Source organism: Drosophila mauritiana, chromosome 2R (assembly GCF_004382145.1).
Source record: "Drosophila mauritiana strain mau12 chromosome 2R, ASM438214v1, whole genome shotgun sequence".
Classification (NCBI taxonomy): Eukaryota; Metazoa; Arthropoda; class Insecta; order Diptera; family Drosophilidae; genus Drosophila; species Drosophila mauritiana.
Window position 1 is genome coordinate 10,418,932 of NC_046668.1, and position 17,859 is coordinate 10,436,790.

The window sequence follows — 17,859 nt, forward strand, 5'->3', positions numbered from 1 at the left end:
TTATTTGGCAATTTCATTTAATTTACGTATCATAAATTAAAAAAATTATTTCTTATTAAAGAACACTTCTGTGCGTCAATTCAATAGATTTCATTTGAGGAGAAGGTCATGTTACATCACGATTATATAGGATATTTATATGTAGTTTAGAAGTGAAAAGATAGTGATGATGTGTGCCGACTAAAAAATAATTTACAGCATATGGTAAATAAAGATACACATATGTGGCGAGTGATGTCTAAAAATAAATACTTTCTCTTCTATTATAAACTCTATGTCATTATATAATTTCTTAAGATTCTAAGAATATGTGTTTGTCATTGTGCATTACTTTTAACATTGATATGGAGTATTGGGGATGCTTGGCATTAATCCATCTAAAATTGTATATACATGCCTTGACAAGCGAAGTTATCGTTAGTGAACTATGTATGAATGAATGACCTCATTAGGGCTATTTATCACTGTTGCCTGGCCATCAAGCTGATTACATTTTATGCCTAAATGGTCTGCAAGAAATTATAGGAACTGAATGTCAAGAATCTATGCTAAAGCAATAAAACATATATCATATCGCTTTTTATCCAGAGAGCAGGAGAAATGGGTAGGGTTAGTGGACATGTGTACCCTGGAGTTCTACGCTAGGACTTCTAACAGATAGGCCGCTTTCGCAGTCGAACCTGGCTAAAGTACCGCCCCGGAGGTGGGCATTTGATGGAGTAGTTGGCCACGTAGTTCCAGGCGACTACCATGCTATCGTCTTTTAACTGATGCTGTGTGATGCTGCCCTTGAAAGCGCACATCTGTTTCGAGTGGGCAAAGCTGAAGAGCGGGTGGTGGTGTCGATTGATCTTAGCCCTTTGCGCACACAACCCAGTGATGTAAACGTCCTCCAGATACACGAGCGTCGTATTAAGCGAAGCCTCGAACAAGCGCTGCACTACATCGATGGACATTAGATAGCCGGCTCCGGAAAGATACTTAGGATATGCCTCCGGCTTATACATGTATGAGGGCATGTACCACTTGCTGCTTACTTCGCTCACCGGCACCACGTTGCAAAACTGATGGCCGTACAACACATCGCTGCTGGCTTTCAATCGGGTTTGTGGTGCAGTGACTAAATAGGTGGACCGGTCGTGGTAATCCATGGTATCGTTGTACAACGGTATAGTTCCTCCGAGCAGAAAGTTCAGCAAATTGGGTATATTCACAAAGGTATCGTCGTCGCACTTGAGGAAGTAGGCCGCGGTATTGAAGCAACTGCGACTAATGTGCTTTAGAGCCATCACAGACTTAAGCGTCAGGTTGTTGTAGCTATCCACGAAGTTCTCCTGAATGATGTCGTTGTACTGTTCCGATTCGATGTGAATGCGATTCAGGGTCTCATTGCCCAACATGGCCTCATCTTTCTGGTGGCCCACAATGAAAACAATGCGCACTGAAGCAGTCAGAGAGTCGCCCTCGCCGCTCAAATAATCCCCGTACATTTTTAAGCGATCCGACAGTGGCGGCAGGTAGTGCCCCTTGAGATGACCATGGAGCTTTACAAAGGCTGGGTAGTTGAACTCGGTGGTATTGCCCCAGGTCTCACGGATGGTCTGTCGCTGAATGAAGTTGTCCACGCCGGTGCATACGGCGATTACCAGGAAGGTCTTATTCCTGCAAAAGTCCTTGGGAACAATGACACCAGAACTGAGGCCCATATCCAGGTAGTCAGCTATGCTGCGGGAGGTTTCTAGCGTCCAATCGGGCAGACCAGCTGTGAAAGCATCAATGGATTATATTTAAAATACATGTGTGATTCAAGAAAACCATTGTCCTTTACCACTACGCTTGTGCACATCCAAGTAGACGAGCGGCAGGTAGACGAGGAGCAGCCCACAGATTATGAAGGCACTCAGCGTGTAGCAGCCAAGGCGTCTCAACATCCTGGGTAGCGGCATGCGATTTCTTAGCTGCCGCTTCCTCAGCTTTGCTTTGCTGCGTAGGGCTCCACTGGTGGACACCGCCTCGTCCTCGGATCCGGAAGCAGCTGCTCCCGAGCCGGAGGAATTTTCCGCTGCCATGAGGAAGCACTGCTCCTCTAAGTTTTCTGGATTCCACCTTCTGTCCATGTGACTGGATTAACTCGCTTTTCGCCACTGGTCCTCCGTATACAATTCAATGCACTGTTCGCATTTTGTCAACTATTAGAACGCCTAGCTGAATTGGGTTGGTTTAATCGCCCACTCCCATTATTCACATCTAATACTTTTTATGGGAATAACTGAATAACAATAATTCAATCCAAATTGATAAAAACAGCGAATGGGATTGTTCAGCACAGCTGATAGTAAAAATGCTCGTGACTATCGATAAGTTTACCTACCATATATATAACTGAACTCGAAAATTTGAAATTGTAATTATTTAAATTCTTAAATTTCCCCAATACTTTTAATTGTGCATAAATAGTAATAAATTCTTAAATTTCCCCAATCCTTTTGATCGTTCATAAATAGTAATTTTTGAAGATTTTTTTCAGAATAATTAAAACTCAATTTCAATTGTAGTGCTTAATAATTGTCTATGCATAAATTTATTTAAAATGTTGTATGTACAATGAATTCGGAAAAGGTACGCTCCTCGTAATAGTCAAGTGTGTAGATAGTATTGTAGACGTAATTGGAGGTCCATGTAATGATTAGGTGAATGTGTTGAAGGTCTGTGATTGTTCTTAGCCTATGTTAAAATTAAAAACGGACTACATATATTCGCCGTCAGATTAAAATATAAAGGATGAGAAGCCAGCCCTTGAGAGGTTTAAATTGCGATAATGATGTCCGGGACCAGCCCTAGAAATCCGCGTCCAGGGTGAACACGTTGTCCAGGGGGTTGCTGACCACTCCCATGCGCTGGTACTCCGCCACCTTCTTCTCGAAAAAGTTGGTCTTTCCATCCAGCGATATCATCTCCATGAAGTTAAATGGGTTTTTGGTGTTGTAGATCTTTCCAACGCCCAACTCCACGAGCAAACGGTCCGCTACGAACTCAATGTACTGGGACATCAGGTCGCAATTCATGCCGATCAAGTTGACGGGCAGGGCATCGGTGAGGAACTCCTGCTCTATGGCCACCGCGTCGCGGATGATCTCGATGATGCGCTCGCGCTTGGGTCGCTGCACTAGGTGCTGGAACATCAGCACGGCAAAGTCGCAGTGCAAGCCCTCGTCGCGAGAGATCAGCTCGTTGGAGAAGGTCAATCCAGGCATCAGACCGCGCTTCTTAAGCCAGAAAATGGAGGCGAAGCTGCCGCTGAAGAAGATGCCCTCCACGGCGGCAAAGGCGATGATGCGCTCCCCGAAATTGGCCGACTTGGACGAGATCCAGGACAGGGCCCAGTCTGCCTTGCGCTTCACAGCCGGCATCGTTTCGATAGCGTTGAACAGGTACTCTCGCTGGTGTGGATCCCGGATGTAAGTGTCGATCAAAACACTGTACATCTCCGAGTGCACGTTCTCCATGGCGATCTGGAAGCCGTAGAAGCATCGTGCCTCCGTGATCTGCACCTCCTGACTGAAGCGCTCCACCAGGTTCTCGTTTACGATGCCATCGGAGGCGGCGAAGAAGGCCAGCACGTGCGAGATGAAATGGCGCTCGTCGTCCTTCAGGCGGTGCCAGTCAGTAAGGTCCTTGGACAAATCCACCTCCTCGACGGTCCAGAAAGAAGCCTCAGCCTGGAAATTGAAAAAGTTACAATTTCAAAAGAGATCATTACTGTATAAATTTTTATATTTTTACCAAGTTGTCAAGAAATGTCATCGTAGACAACGAGCTTATCAATTAAAATGCAATTAAAATGTAAACCAAGTTACAACAAAGCAATTAAAAGCGGGGAAATGTAATTGGCTACATAAAATAGTATAGTATGTAATCGTTATGTACTGCATTTTCCCGCCAAAAGCGAAGGCTATTGTTGACATTGGGTAAACCATGCTGCAGTGAATCAGCGGAAGGGGAGGGTCGAGAAATGTGGGAGGGGGTTATTTAGTCAAACAACGCAGCTATCATAAAGTCTGATTCATGTAATCAACCACGTTGAGTACGTGACCGGCTTTTGGCGCGCTTTATCTCGAAATGCCCGCCCTTTTGAAATTTTGCCGCCCAAAAAATGTATTTTCACCACCAATGCGAATGGACAGAGTGTTTTGCTGTATGATATACACACCTTCTTGTACATCTGCCAGATGTCGTGGTACTGAATGGGAAAGATGACGAAGCGTCGAGGATTCTCCCGCAGAAGGGGCTCCAGCGATGGGTCGAAGGGGGTTACGGACTTCTCCATGAGGGAATTGGCAGACTTGCCGATGCCATTCACGGCTGAGGCCTCCTTGGCCAACTGGCCGTTTGCCTCGTGGCCAATGGACATCTTGCGAACGTTGTTGGTGCTATCCGTCAGAATCTTCTTGCTCGGGCTCTGTTAACAACGAAAAACAAAGAAGGCCAACTAAAGCATAAGTATTTTTCCGCTGCGTAGCACTTTTCCCTAGGGAAATCAACACAAGCACACTGATCGCGGTATTACGTCTATGTATAGCTATGAACTTTCCGACTTTAATTGCGTGTCGATTACCTTAAGCGAGAACTTCTCCATGTTGTCAGCAATGTTTTCCTTGGACGCCATTTGAGTTGTTTTTGAATGGATTATTATTAGCAGGTAGTGGCGCTTCTCTGATTTTCTGGTGAAATTCACTTAAACCACGGCGTGTATAAGCGTACAGTTTGAAGTTTGTGTTGCAAATGATCAGGGAAACACAGCTACATTGGTTTTTATGCCGGGCGGCAAACTGTTTCGATTTGCCGCCATTTTTGGTGATGGGAAAACTATGGGAAAATCAGGGTTGTCGAGTGAGGCATTTCGCTGTTTAGAAATTCAGGGTAAATCCAATGTATGTTAGAGGGGTGTTAGTTTACTCTTCTCAAGCCAAAATTCTAATGCTTGCAGAACACTTTTATGTTTAGCTTCGCTGCTTGTGCCAATGAAGTAAAAATTAAATTTGGATAATGTTATTATCAATAGTTTCCAATTCCAAATAAAATTTCGAAATACTATTGTCACCGCTACTTGGTTCATTAAGACAACCCTGGACTATTCCAAAAATCAACAGCTGATGAAACGCCACTCAATTAGTTTTGAGTGAAAAAGTTTTGGCCCTTTTGCTATTATTAGATTAAATAAAATCAGGGTAAAACAAAGTTTTAATTGTTTTTGTCAAGAACATTGATTTAAAATTCAGCAACTTTTATCTGGAAATCGTGAATTATTTGGAAATGCAACAGGTGCTAATGTTACTCAATTCAACAACTTTGAGTGAATTCCATTACAGCGCATCATGTAAATAACAGTACAATAACATAACAGCTGGCTCTTGATATTTATCGATAAGTTCTAACCGTGGACTTGAAAATATTAGTAAACAAATCCGTTTAGTTATAGTTTTGTTTTTAATAGCCGGAATATGGAAGCCTCTTCATCTGAACACCACAAACGTCTGGAATACTGCACTACCAGATTGAAATACCGTCAGGGCCGGGAATTGAAAGCTGTGAAGGTGGGATAATCTGGTTTCCCTAAACTTCTTTTGATATCTTAATCCTTTGTAGGTTTATACAGTGGCTAGTGAGTCTCGGCATTTGCTGATATTTGGGGTACCTAAAATAAATCTTCAAGCTAATCTCAAGACGAAACTACAGGGATTTGGTAAAGTGACATCGTGTATTTCGGTAACTTCAGAGATGGCTTCAAAAAGTATGATTATCCCTGTTCAATATCTTTTTTATATAGTGTTCCGTTTGTTTCAGTGGAGCTGGAAGCTTTTACAGATGTGTTTGCCGTGAAGTTCGAGCGCCTGGAGGTGGCGAGAAGAGCCAAGAAAATGCTCGATGCCCATCAGTTCTATGGTGGAATCTTGCACATATCATACGCTCCAGAACGAGAATCCCTCGAGGAACTTAGGGAGAAGATGGAGCAGCGCAGACATGAAGTAGCTTTTCGTATTCGGAGGAATCAGAAGGATCAACCACAAGTTCCAAAAAAGAGCCGGGAAACCACATGAGTACAGGATGTCAACGATTTATTCAACTTAACTGATTTTAATGAACTTCTAAGGCAGAACGATGTCACTATTATCGACACAGCGTAGTGCTAGTTGCTACCGCTCTCTTGCCTCAGCTCCCCGTCCGTTCACTTGGCCAATCCCCAAGCCTCCTGTACTATTTCTGCTTCGTCCGGCGCAGGTCGTGGTAGTAATTAAGCAGACCAATGCGTTTTGCCCATATCTGTGCTCCATACGTGGCCCAAAAGCTGTAGATTACGGCAGGATTAATAAGACAACCAGTGATGTTAAAAACATACACGCCAAACTTACATGCCAAACATGGCGCCGCCCAAGTGCGCTGCGTGATCGAAGAACTTCCAGCCCAGCATGACGCCGGCAAAGTCGATGCCCATTAGCACTTTAATACCAGCTCCGGCAGAGAATGTCAACGCGGGTAGAAAGAGAATGCTAAGTTGCGTGTCCGGATACTGGGTGCATACGTAGGCCAGCAGTGTCATTATAGCTCCAGACTAAAGGAAGAGCTTTAAGTTTATATATGCTACATGGAATAATGGCTGCCTTACCGCACCCAGGGACATCCCCGCCTGACTCGTGGCCGCCTTGTAGAGCACGCTCATCAGACTGGAGAAGACGCCGGCGCTGAGGTAGACCGCCAAAAATTGCTCTTTGCCCAACGATACAGCCGCAGCGTTGGCAAAGCTGTGCATCACGTACATATTGGCGAATAAGTGCATAGCCGAGTAATGGCTGAATGTGGACAGGAACATGGGCCAGCAGACGACTTCTGCAAGAAAGGCAGCAAATAGAATTAGTTAGGAGGGTTGTAAAAATAAATATCATACAATACTGCTAAGTAAAAAATAGTTTATAAGTCCAAAAATAGCTGAACTTAAGAAGTTTTTAGTATTAAGGTTAAACCAAAAGTTTACATAAAAAATATGGAATATAACAAGCAGACATACATAACTAGAAGAAATTTGACCGCTTTCTTATATAACCATATATAACGTATGGAGATCCGGTCGACTACTATTCGTCTAATACTAAGTGTAACGTATTAAACTCTTAATAAATGAATGTATACATTATGATAGTGGCCAATTTCACTCCTGTATAAAATGCATAACAAAGATAACTTTATACATACAAAAGGCAATCAAATCTAACTTGGCATACTGAGTAGAAGTACGAAATTTCGCAAGATTTGGCCGTTGTGACATCACTTTTTCTGTTTAATATTGGATTTTAGCACTTACTCGCCGCTGGATTGGATGTGAAGTAGGTAATCATTGTGGATTTCAGAGCGGGCACCCGCCACATGGCGAAGGCCACCAAATTGCAGAGTAAGATAGGAGCAAACATCTTGTCGCCGGGTGTCAGTGAGTCCCAGTGCCGCCGGATGTCTTGTTTGATCTGTGTCCAGTAATCCCTGTCCGCCAGCGAACGACTCTGCCACCAACCGAATCTCGCCTGGCGCGCCTTTTCCAGGATTAGGCTACGTGTGTTTTCGTACTCCAGGATGGTGGCACCCGCAAAGCAGCCGACCGTAAACTACAAGTGTGAATCAGGGACTATATGAGAGTCCCGTACAAGTGCTAGGCATGATTAAATCTTACTGCTCCAGTGAAGGCCACCGCCTTGATCACATTGTTCACCGGCACCGGGGTGTTCTGCTCCGCTGCCACAGGCTCCCCAGCCGTCGGCTTCAGGTTGCTGCTCTGTTTTCGGTTGCTGTGAATCTGCCGACATGACCTCGCCGCCGGATGACCAGAGTTTATCCGCAGGATTGGCAAATTCACATTAGCATGACATCTGCGGCTGTAAGTTTACGTGGGGTTACTCCGGATACGGAACTCCGTCGCCGCTTGCTTACTTACGCCACCTGGGGTAGCCAGCTCCGGCAGAGCGCTCGACTCATGAGCATAGTAGTACGGATCTGTGCCAATTTAGCATGAAATATGGAAAATTTGTTTCTATTTTGCTGCCTGGAGAAAAGGGCCCGGAAAATTTTACGTGTGACCAGATTGTACAAAGCCAAAAATGGCAACCTTACAGGGTGTCTTAGAGTTGCCTGAAATTCGACAAATGTTGCTCTGTGTTCATGTATTAAAACATTAATTTAAACTTTAACATCAAAGATATTAGACCTATTGCAGGCATTTATAGTAAGCCGAATTAAATACAAATTCTTTTAAATCAATATTTAAATTAGTCTTTTGGTAATTTTACATAATAAAGGGTATTTGAAGTCGTAGAATTTATTTGTTTTACAGTCACATTAACTACTCTCGATAGGTATTGTACAGCAACCTGTGGTTGGCGTATTCGCTATGAAATCGATAACTAGCAACGATGTACGATGAAACAACGAATTTTTACATCACTAGACAATTGGCGTTCCAAAAAGCGACAACAACAAAACACGGCTTGCTTATTTTGCTCGGCTAGCGAGCTTTAACACCATTTAGCACGTGTCCGTGGACACCGAGCAGGCCAAAGATGTCCAACGGGCGCTACGGGAGATTCGGAGCCCTTATCGGCGTCGCCTGCGTGAGCAGCACCCACTGCCGCTTTCTGGTAAGAAGGTCCAAAAGCCGAAAACGGCCGCTGACTCAGATTCTATTTCCATAGATATACTCAACGAAAAATGCAGAGGTCCTGGCCTACCATGAGCTCAAGCTGCGACAGATTGTCCACCAGGCGGGCTGGATGGAGTACGATCCGTCGGAGATATGGAAGAACACACAGGAGTGCATAGAGGTTGTTAATCGCCGGGTTATATCATCATGCGTCAACTAATCAGACTACATTTGCAGACCGCCTATAAGAACCTGGTTATACTGGAGATCAATCCACGTGATATTATTGCCATTGGTATCGTAAATCAGCGGGGCACCTCGGTGTTATGGAATTTGGAGACGGGACAACCGCTGCACAATGCCATCGGCTGGTCAGATTGCCGCAGCACTCCCATCCTGAAGACCCTGCTCCATAATGTCCGGCACAATGTGGACTACGTGAGGTATCGCAGTGGCTTGCCCCTGAGCAGCTGTTTCAGTGCCCTAAAGATCCGTTGGCTGATGGATCACGTTCCTGCCGTTGCCACTGCCATTGAGGAGAACAAGTGCTTATTCGGCACCTTGGACTCCTGGCTTCTATGGAACCTCACCGGCGGCGTTGAGATGGGGGTGCACTCTACTGACCTTACCAATGCCCACTACACCTCCCTTATGAACGTGTCCACAGAGCAATGGGATCCTAAACTCTGCCAGTTTTTTAGAGTGCCCCTGAACATACTGCCACGGATACGATCCAACTCCGAAATCTTCGGCTATGTGCTGGAGGGTCCTTTGCATGGCACCCCCATAGCGGCCATGATGGGTGAGCAGCCCGCAAGTTTGTTGGGCCAACTCTGCGTGAAGGCCGGGCAAAATGTGTGCACCCTGGACGATAGCTGTTTCGTGCTCCTTAACACGGGCAGGGAGAAGCTAGACTCTGCAAACGGACTGATAACGGGCATAGCGCACAAGCTGGGCGAAAAAGAGGCCACTAACTACACACTCGAGGGAGCCATTTCAAATGCCGGTTCCACGGTTACATGGCTGCGGGATAAGCTACAGATCAATACTGAGATTAATTCCAATGATAATGTGGTGGAGTCTTTAAATACATTTATCGGCGAGAGCTCGATGATCTCGTCCTCTTGTTCCTCATCCATGCTGAATGCCGAGTGTGGTCTGGCGGCCAAGAGGTCGGAAATTACGTTTGTGCCGGCATTTCATGGCTTGTACGCTCCCTACTGGCGGCACGATGCCAGGGGCATAATCTTGGGACTTACCAGCCAGACCACATCGGAAAACATTACCCAAGCAGCTTACGAGGCCACCGGGTTCCAGATCTTTGAAGTGCTACAGGCGTTCAAGCGCGATACACCCAACTGGGACCGATCCTGCATGCAGCCCGTGCTGACATTCGGCGGTGATTACGCCGAAAACTCGCATTTGGTGCAGTTCATAGCAGATATTATTGGCTACATGCTGGAGCGACCACAGACCACCTCACCTGCTGGCTTGGGCGTTATGATAACTGCGGGCGTGACGATGAAAGTGGTGTCCCTGGAGCATGCCGTAAAAATGTACACTCCGCCCACTGATGTCTTTTCGCCAACAACTACCAAAAATCGTAAGTTGAATTTGGGTCAGTGCAACGAAATAATATGTTCCCTTCCTTAATTACGAGCTATGTGCTTTTCCAACTCATACTACTTCATTCAATTATATATAACTATACTATTTTTCTAGGACGAGAGCTGCTCTACAAGCGCTGGGATTATGCGGTAAAGAAATGCCTGCACTGGAACAACTACGAGACGTACGAGGCTGATATTGAACTGTTTGCTCAGCGAGAACTTGATCCCAATTTACCTGTTAGGCGTTCCGTACCGGGCAGTATATTCCTGACCACGTCGTTTGCGATGATTCTCCTGGCTAACTACTTAAAGATCAATCCCCTGAAATAGTGGCTGATGTAGGCAAGAACGGCACCTCTATCTAGTCAACCAAACACGTTCAAATGTGTGCATTAAAATTTATTGTTTAGTTTAGCATATAATCTTATATAGTTGATTTTATATGTATATATAATCCGAGTTGTAGATCAAAATGTTTGTGATTCACGTATATACACTACTGCAGATATACAAGTCTTTTTTAAGCTAATGTCCTGATTTATTAATCATTTAATTGCGTATAAGCTGTGCGTTACTTCCTTCGCTACCCAAAGACAATTGTTAAAGCTGTTGAGAGATGAGCACAAAAGAGGGAAATCCTGCATGACGCATAGATGATGATGGCCAAGTGAATGTGAAAGCAATCTGTTGAGATTGTGTTTTACAAGTGGAGAAAGCGAGGCACAAGTGCCTAGTGTTCGCCAAATGAAATCCATTTGCCGCTTAATTAGCTGGCTGGTCTCCTCCACGTGGAGAGGCATTCATCACTGGCCCCGGGCTGCAGCTCACCGCATTGAATGAAGCTTAAGTTATTGCGCTTATTGTTGACACGCGAATCGCTGAAGGAGCAGCTGTGCCCGTGCATTCCAGCCTGCAGCCAATGTGCACTTGAGCGCGCCTTCCCCGGAACTGGTGGAGGAGTACGATGGGAGCCACGGAGGAGCACCCTCGCCTCTTGTCTCTGCTGCCCTGCGTTGTCGTCCAGCGCAGACGAGGCACTCTTTCAAATGAGTTTTTATGCACGAGCGTTTGCCAAATGCCCTACGGAAACACGAGTGAGGCTAATGATTTGCCATCGCGAGCTGTAAGAAAATGTTTAAAGCACGGTTACTACTGACTTAGTAATGGATACTATTATTTACTTAATTATTTATTAAAATGACAGATTGCTTATGGCGGTACACAAAATGTTTGGAGTAAGACCTAGAGTCGAAAATGACGTAATAATTATTGTTATAAATCATTTTGGTTTGTTTAAAAATGTAATTGATTATGTTTCCTAGAGTTTAAGCTAAAAAGGAACTACAACTATGTGAATTTAATGCTATAGTCAAGAACTTATATAACTATTGAATTTGAAGCGCAGTAGCACATATTAAACTGCAGTTACTAAGAAAGTATTACTATCATTTAAATGTATAATCTCGTGGAAGTTATAAAAGCTTAAATAAACCTGGTTGAATATCTGAAATGAACAAAATGTATTTCCAATAACCTCAGTACCTCACTGAGATGGTCGGTTATAGCCATGCCGTGAATCTCAGTCATCGGTTTGCATTCGTAGACAAAAACGTCGACGGGCGCAGTAAAATGTGAAATTTGTGCAAACAGTGAGACAGTTCCCCCACAAAACTCCTACAAAGGTGGTGGAGTAGGGGCCCAAGACGCCAGTAAACTTTGCACGTAGTCAATTTAAATAAATTAACACGCTGTTGTGTGCTTGTGTGTGTGGGAGTGTGTATCTGAATGGGGAAGATAAGGAGAGGGTGTCCCTTCCAATGAAATCCGCAGGACAAATGGGTTATTCCTCTGTGTCCCACTGTGCTGCAATATGCCAAAATAGCCAGCATTTGACATGCCCACGTAGCGAGCGGGCTATTCCTGGTCGAGGGCAACTGGGTATCGATGTCCTGACCGGGTGGGTTGCCCGCACTCCGTTCGCCCCGTGCGGTTTCCCCCCGGACCGGGTGCAATGCTCCTGGGCGGGTGCTTTTTGGCTGTTTTGTGCGACTGCCACAACGCATAAATCTTCAACTTTATGGCATCAATAAATGTCGGGGCGAAGTAATGATTTCGTCAAGTTCTTTGCCATTGTGCAGTCGCCCAAGCCGAGAAATCCTCCCCTCGTCGTTTGCTGCACTCAATGGGGGTTGGTGGTGCTCGCGCTAGAACTCGAGCTCCTGGGTTCCTGCGTTGCTGGCAGGGATCTGTATAACTGGGTAGATCCTGGATGGCACCAATCGAGTTTCGAAGCTAAAGCCGAATATGCACAGAAAAATAAAATCTATCTCTAGCACTTCAAAGTAAAAGTTTGTAGTAATATGTATAAGCACCAATATAATCTCAATTATATTAAGACTTTAGTTATATAAATACAAAACCACCTAGTACTTAGATTTCTGTTTACATATATAACTCTACATTTGCTTTGATTATAAACTTTGCTCAGGTACCAATTCTCTTGTAAGGCTTTAGTTCTTTGAATTTTACAATTCAATTTTTGGCAGGCTTTCGTGCTTACATTTGTTTGCCTGTACGGGTTCATTCACCTTCCAAATCCCCAAAATAATAAATTGTGTGCATGTTGACGCCCACCAGGAGCACAAGGAGCCAGCGACTGAAAGGCTTCACACATTGGGCGCACAATTTATTTATTGAACGAAATGTGCCAGTAACTCCACGGCCGGAGCCCATCTGCATAAGCGTTTCGGGGGAAAAAAATGGAGCTGGAGGAGCATTGAATATCCTGATGACTGGCTGCCTTATCAGCTGGAGCTGGAAAAAGGAGCTCCTGCCACTGACAGAAACTTTTTACGCACTTTTTACGAGGCAACCCACCCAGAGAAACCTCGAAAAACCCGCTTTCGCATGGCAGGCCGTCATAAAAATGTCGTAAATTCGCCGAAGCGAAAGTTTTCCAGTGGAGAACCGGGCTCAGAGCTCCGAGCTTCGAGCTCGGTGCCATCGTAAAAGCCTTAATTAATTTTCTAATCAACATTTTGCCTGCATGTAAATCGTCTGATTTTCCGAGTCCATTTCCAGCCCGCTTGTGTGTGTGTAGCATAATTTCAGGCGCTCCGCCCACAGTTCTCAGTACTTTTAGTACGAAGGTATCCCAAGTTGTTAAGCCTTCAGCTCGATTAGTTGGCCGGGCGGCTTGGTTAAGTCAACGGCGATATGTCAAAGTAAACGCCTATAAAGCCCCAACTGCCAGGAAGTGGGGGGCGGCGGATGGGCGGGGCATCCAAAGTGGCGCCAGTAGTCAAAAGTTGCGTGCTCTGCGTTTGGATGATTCTGGACATTGTTTTGGTGGTGTTTGCTTAGCTTGTTAGCCGGTCCTTGTTTTTATGGTTGGGTACAGTAAAAGAAAAATATTCGATGATAATCAGTTTACAAAATATTTGAAACGTATCTGAAACTTATATTACTTATAAGTGTAAACAAGAAACAATCCGTATACCTATGTTGTATGCGATATATGTACATGCTATAGAAACCATCAGAAAATGTATAATAATTTATAATAATTAAAAGAAAGGAAATCATCGGCGGTGACGATCACTTATCTGTGTGTTCTTTGTTTGAAAATATATTTCCGGGACTTGTTTTAATTGGGGGGTATTTTATCAGGGCTTAATTTATCCGGAGGTTATCTTGTCTGGAGGTTAGTTTTTTTATGGTAATTATACCCGTTATTTGGAGAGTAAAAGGGTATGCTAGATTCATTGAGAAGTATGTAACAGGCAGAAGGAAGCATTTCCGACCATTTTAAAATATATATTTTATTCTTCTTGATCAGGATCAATATTCCTTGGTCCGTTGTCAAAATATCTCGGGAGATAGGTTTTTAAAAGTTAATTTGTCTGAAGATTATTTTCCACTGTCTGAGATCTCGACTATAAAAGATCTCGAATATAAAAGCTGGAAACCCAAATTAAAAATCAAAATTTGTGCTATTTGTTTCAGATGATTCCCTGCCTCAAACCGAAAAAGATTTCACGATCACTATTATAACATTTTTTTAGTTTTTCATTAACCTAAACTTTAATTTAAACGCCCATAAGTTACAATTACAATACTCTTTTCTGCATAACTGTGCTTTGCGTCTTTAGATTTTTCATAAATTTAAATATTTTTACCAAATATTTGCATTTTTGTGTTGGCTACTTTCTTCATTAAATGTTAAATGAATGCTCGGTTAGACTACGTTTCTAGTGGCAAGTCTGCGAATTACCCCCGCCCAAAACCCAAATATCACTCATTCGCCCCGTCAGCAGCAGTTCTGTCCTTGCCAATTAAGTGCGGAATTTCGGTTTATTTTTCTTGTGCACAACTGCATGGCACAGCACAAATTAATTTAAATATTTAAAGAGTTTAATTATTTTTTAACTGCCCAACAAGGACGGGCGCAGACAGGGTGTGCAAAACGGAGTAGAAGGAGCAGCAGGAGGCCAAGTGCCATGATCCGGGGCCATAACTGCATGGCAACCTGCGAGGACGACGACAACGGGCAAACAGCCAAGCGTAAACTTAACTGACAAGTGGAGACTTAACTTCCCATAACAAATTGCATTCCAATTGCATGTCGGGAACGCACACATCCCCCAGCTGCCCAAATCCTCCAGCCCACCTTCTGGATGCCGTGGGGCATAAACAAACACACACGGAGTCGCATTCACTCACTGTACTCCTGTGCTCCTCCTGGCAGGACGTGGTCGTCGTCATTGCTGTTAATTTAAATTGCTTTAAAAAAACGCAGGTGCACAGCACAGTGAATGGGCGAAATGAGAACAGAAACGAGTTCCATTCAGGGCAAATGGCAACAGGAGCAGCTCCTGGCCAGGACTTTCCTCCTGGAAGCAGCGAGCACAGCCTCTCCAGTTGCCAGCCCCGAGATGCCATGCACGAAATAATCCTAAAGGGTGTGAAAAGTATGAATGCAGCCAAGAATGTGCACACCAGATGGGTGGAGTTGCTGGCTGGATTGGTGGACTGGTGGGCTGTGTGGGCTGTATGCCTGGTGGAGGACGCGAGAAATGAGCTAGTTCGCTGTGAAAGGAAAACAAAATTATGCAACTTGAAAATGGGCGACAGACAGACGTGGATGCCTACACCGAACCACACACAATCCCTGCTCCTTGGCTGCTCCTCAGTTCCTCAGCCATCTCAGCTGCAGCGTTCTGTTTTGTTGCGCGATTGGAGGCGTCTCCGGATCCCAGTTCCATCCACCCTCCAGCCTCACATGGCTGACTCTTCTGTGGCTTGGAGCAAGAGCGTCTCGACAAATGTGCTGGAAGAAAAAATACATTGAAGTGCAAAACATAATCTTAAGAATAAGGAACAGCAGATGGAAAAGTTAGATTTAAAGCTCAGTAAATTTAAATTTCAGATTTTAAATAAATGAATCTGGAAACTATTTCCACAATTTGAATTCTCTTACTTACCCTAATCAAAAAAACTTCTACTAAGAGGTACCAATTTCCCTGAGTGTAAATGTTTATTCAGTGCTACTCCGCAAAAGTGAAATGTTTTGGGTTGCAGTTTCTACTTTGCATTCAATTAAATCCGGACTCGAAGTAATTGCCAAGTAAATACGAAGAGCAAACCGAGATGGGAGCAGACTATAAAAATGCTTGACAAGATAACTTTGCAAGGATTTTGGTAGCTGGAAAATGAGGGAAAAACTCTGCATTTTTATTATTGATAAAATTTGCTAAGCGACAACTTTTGCCGACCGACCAAAGTTCGTGCGGGTTGTGACAACCCTTTTGGCTACCATCTCCTCCTACGAATCGGTTTATTAAAATTCAGGACGAGCAGCAGCAGCCGCAGAAAGAAAATTCCGAGGAGCTCCATGAAATTGTATTACCAAAAATATTGAATAGGGGAGAGGAATCGGGTATAAATAAGGAAGAAGTTGAGATAGGGACTTCCGAGGATTCCAGCCACATGTGTCGCCTTTAGGGGCCAATCGATGGCTGCGATTGGATGGCCCAGGCAGCTGAGCCCGCGGGTGCCACCTACTCCTACTCCTCCTACTCGGATAGTCCCAGCAATCCTGTCGCACTGCGGTTGAATTCAATGATTTGTGGTCCTGGCTGCGTCTTAATTTATCCAGCAGCTTGCTCAAGACAATCGCCGCCTAATGGAGTGGGTTTTTTTTGTGGGAAAGTTTTTAAAATACTTTTCAGTCGCTCCAGAAGTTTTTGGCCAAAATCATTTGTATGCGGTGGCGAGCGTACAAGCGAAGTTTCCGCACAGCGGGCACATAGTTTGGAAAAATCCTTCGCCTTGTAAAAGAAAAAAGAAATGAAAAGTGCTGGGGTACAACTACAAGTTAAGGCTACTTATTAAAATCTCCCCTTGGCCCATTGAGCAGTACAAGGCACTTGGCTTTCCTTTGAGCACATGTGAGCTTACTGCTCGCTTTTTTCGGCTGAGCACTTGACTTGCATTGTCCTTTTGTTTGGCTGACTGCTCGTTTCTGGAAAATGGGTTGGGTGGCTCGGCACAAGGACCTTCCTGGCTGCCTGTTGGAATGTGTTGACATAGCGCTAAATTTTTCAGTTACTTTTGTTTGCCCTTCTGCTAGACTTTCTCCGACTTTCGCTCTTGTCTGTGGGTGTGTAGTTAAAGTTTTCCACTCTTTCTCTCTCTCGGCGGCATATTTGCTCGGGGCCAAAGGGCAAAAGCCCGTTTAATGCTCAAGTCAAATATGTTGGAGCGTTAGACTGTGAAAAAGGATTTGCGGCTAATCAAACAATATGAATAAGGCACTAAGGACATAACCCTTTTAATTGAGCCCTTTACCTTTTTAGCATTTGTGTGTATATTGGTGTATATTGTGAATATATTTTGTAATTTTTATGGCACTTAATTTCCAAAGATTCAATGCAATATATCAACGCTTTTATTATTGTTAGCTTTGTTAAACAATCATTTGCTTATTATTACAGAAAATCTTTTCCTCCAACTCCACATCATCGAATTTCCCATTTCACAGTTTGCAGTTACCCAACGTTCCATTACCTGTTTTATATGTTTGGCCCCCGCCCACCTCATTCAACTTAAATGCCCCGTGGAAAAGAAAACTTTGTCTTCAGTTTTCCATCTCAATCGCCAAGAACCCTCCAACCCAACATCCATTTTGGCCTTGTCTCAGCCCACTAACCTTGCTCATTTACCGCTAATTCTGAGAATGCTGCAATCTCGTTTTGGCCAAAGACAATGGTCGGAGTCGAAGCAGCTAATGCCGCCTAACCGTTATGGCCATAAAAAGGAGATTCCGAAACTTAACGCAAAGCGACTCAATAAGCGATGGGCAACATCACCTGGGCTCCCCAATCCTAACCCTTGCCCGGAAAACTGTACCATCAGCCGCAAAGTCCCCCAATGGACTGCTGACTCCGACTACGACTCCATTGAGGCGTAAGGCTCTGGCAAACTTCATTCCATTCCAAATCAACTGCATTCCTAAGCCCTGTCAGGCATTTTATGGCCAACACGAAAGCTAAACTTTTGCCGAGGGAG

At 44.3% G+C, this 17,859-nt stretch overlaps 5 protein-coding genes across 6 annotated transcripts; 2 read left to right on the forward strand and 3 right to left on the reverse strand.

The window, feature by feature from the left end:
* Positions 1-15: 15 nt before the first annotated feature.
* Positions 16-2,327, reverse strand: LOC117137315 (beta-1,3-galactosyltransferase 1). The gene is made up of 2 exons (XM_033298700.1): positions 1,829-2,327; positions 16-1,762 (listed from the first exon to the last, which is right to left on the reverse strand). The coding sequence occupies exons 1-2, from the start codon at positions 2,115-2,117 to the stop codon at positions 651-653; spliced, it is 1,401 nt and encodes a 466-aa protein (XP_033154591.1). The 5' UTR covers positions 2,118-2,327; the 3' UTR covers positions 16-650.
* Positions 2,328-2,549: 222 nt separating this feature from the next.
* LOC117135768 (ribonucleoside-diphosphate reductase subunit M2) lies at positions 2,550-4,848 on the reverse strand. Its single transcript, XM_033296234.1, has 3 exons — positions 4,616-4,848; positions 4,211-4,459; positions 2,550-3,719 (listed from the first exon to the last, which is right to left on the reverse strand). The coding sequence occupies exons 1-3, from the start codon at positions 4,664-4,666 to the stop codon at positions 2,838-2,840; spliced, it is 1,182 nt and encodes a 393-aa protein (XP_033152125.1). The 5' UTR covers positions 4,667-4,848; the 3' UTR covers positions 2,550-2,837.
* A 404-nt stretch (positions 4,849-5,252) lies between these two features.
* On the forward strand, positions 5,253-6,120 carry LOC117135770 (RNA-binding protein 48). 2 transcript variants are annotated; one of them, XM_033296236.1, is made up of 4 exons: positions 5,253-5,322; positions 5,495-5,594; positions 5,647-5,791; positions 5,845-6,120. In XM_033296236.1, exons 2-4 carry the CDS (start codon positions 5,502-5,504, stop codon positions 6,096-6,098), a joined length of 492 nt encoding a protein of 163 aa, XP_033152127.1. In that variant the 5' UTR covers positions 5,253-5,322; positions 5,495-5,501; the 3' UTR covers positions 6,099-6,120. The 2 variants fall into 2 exon arrangements, with proteins under 2 accessions (XP_033152127.1, XP_033152128.1); XM_033296237.1 differs by lacking the exon at positions 5,253-5,322 and having other exon boundaries at positions 5,512-5,594; positions 5,657-5,791.
* LOC117135769 (presenilins-associated rhomboid-like protein, mitochondrial) lies at positions 6,100-8,139 on the reverse strand. Its single transcript, XM_033296235.1, has 6 exons — positions 7,979-8,139; positions 7,718-7,919; positions 7,358-7,652; positions 6,665-6,885; positions 6,411-6,610; positions 6,100-6,346 (listed from the first exon to the last, which is right to left on the reverse strand). The coding sequence occupies exons 1-6, from the start codon at positions 8,023-8,025 to the stop codon at positions 6,256-6,258; spliced, it is 1,056 nt and encodes a 351-aa protein (XP_033152126.1). The 5' UTR covers positions 8,026-8,139; the 3' UTR covers positions 6,100-6,255.
* Positions 8,140-8,459: 320 nt separating this feature from the next.
* On the forward strand, positions 8,460-10,819 carry LOC117135767 (glycerol kinase). The gene is made up of 4 exons (XM_033296233.1): positions 8,460-8,678; positions 8,733-8,861; positions 8,918-10,283; positions 10,403-10,819. The coding sequence occupies exons 1-4, from the start codon at positions 8,601-8,603 to the stop codon at positions 10,618-10,620; spliced, it is 1,791 nt and encodes a 596-aa protein (XP_033152124.1). The 5' UTR covers positions 8,460-8,600; the 3' UTR covers positions 10,621-10,819.
* The last annotated feature ends 7,040 nt before the right edge of the window (positions 10,820-17,859 follow it).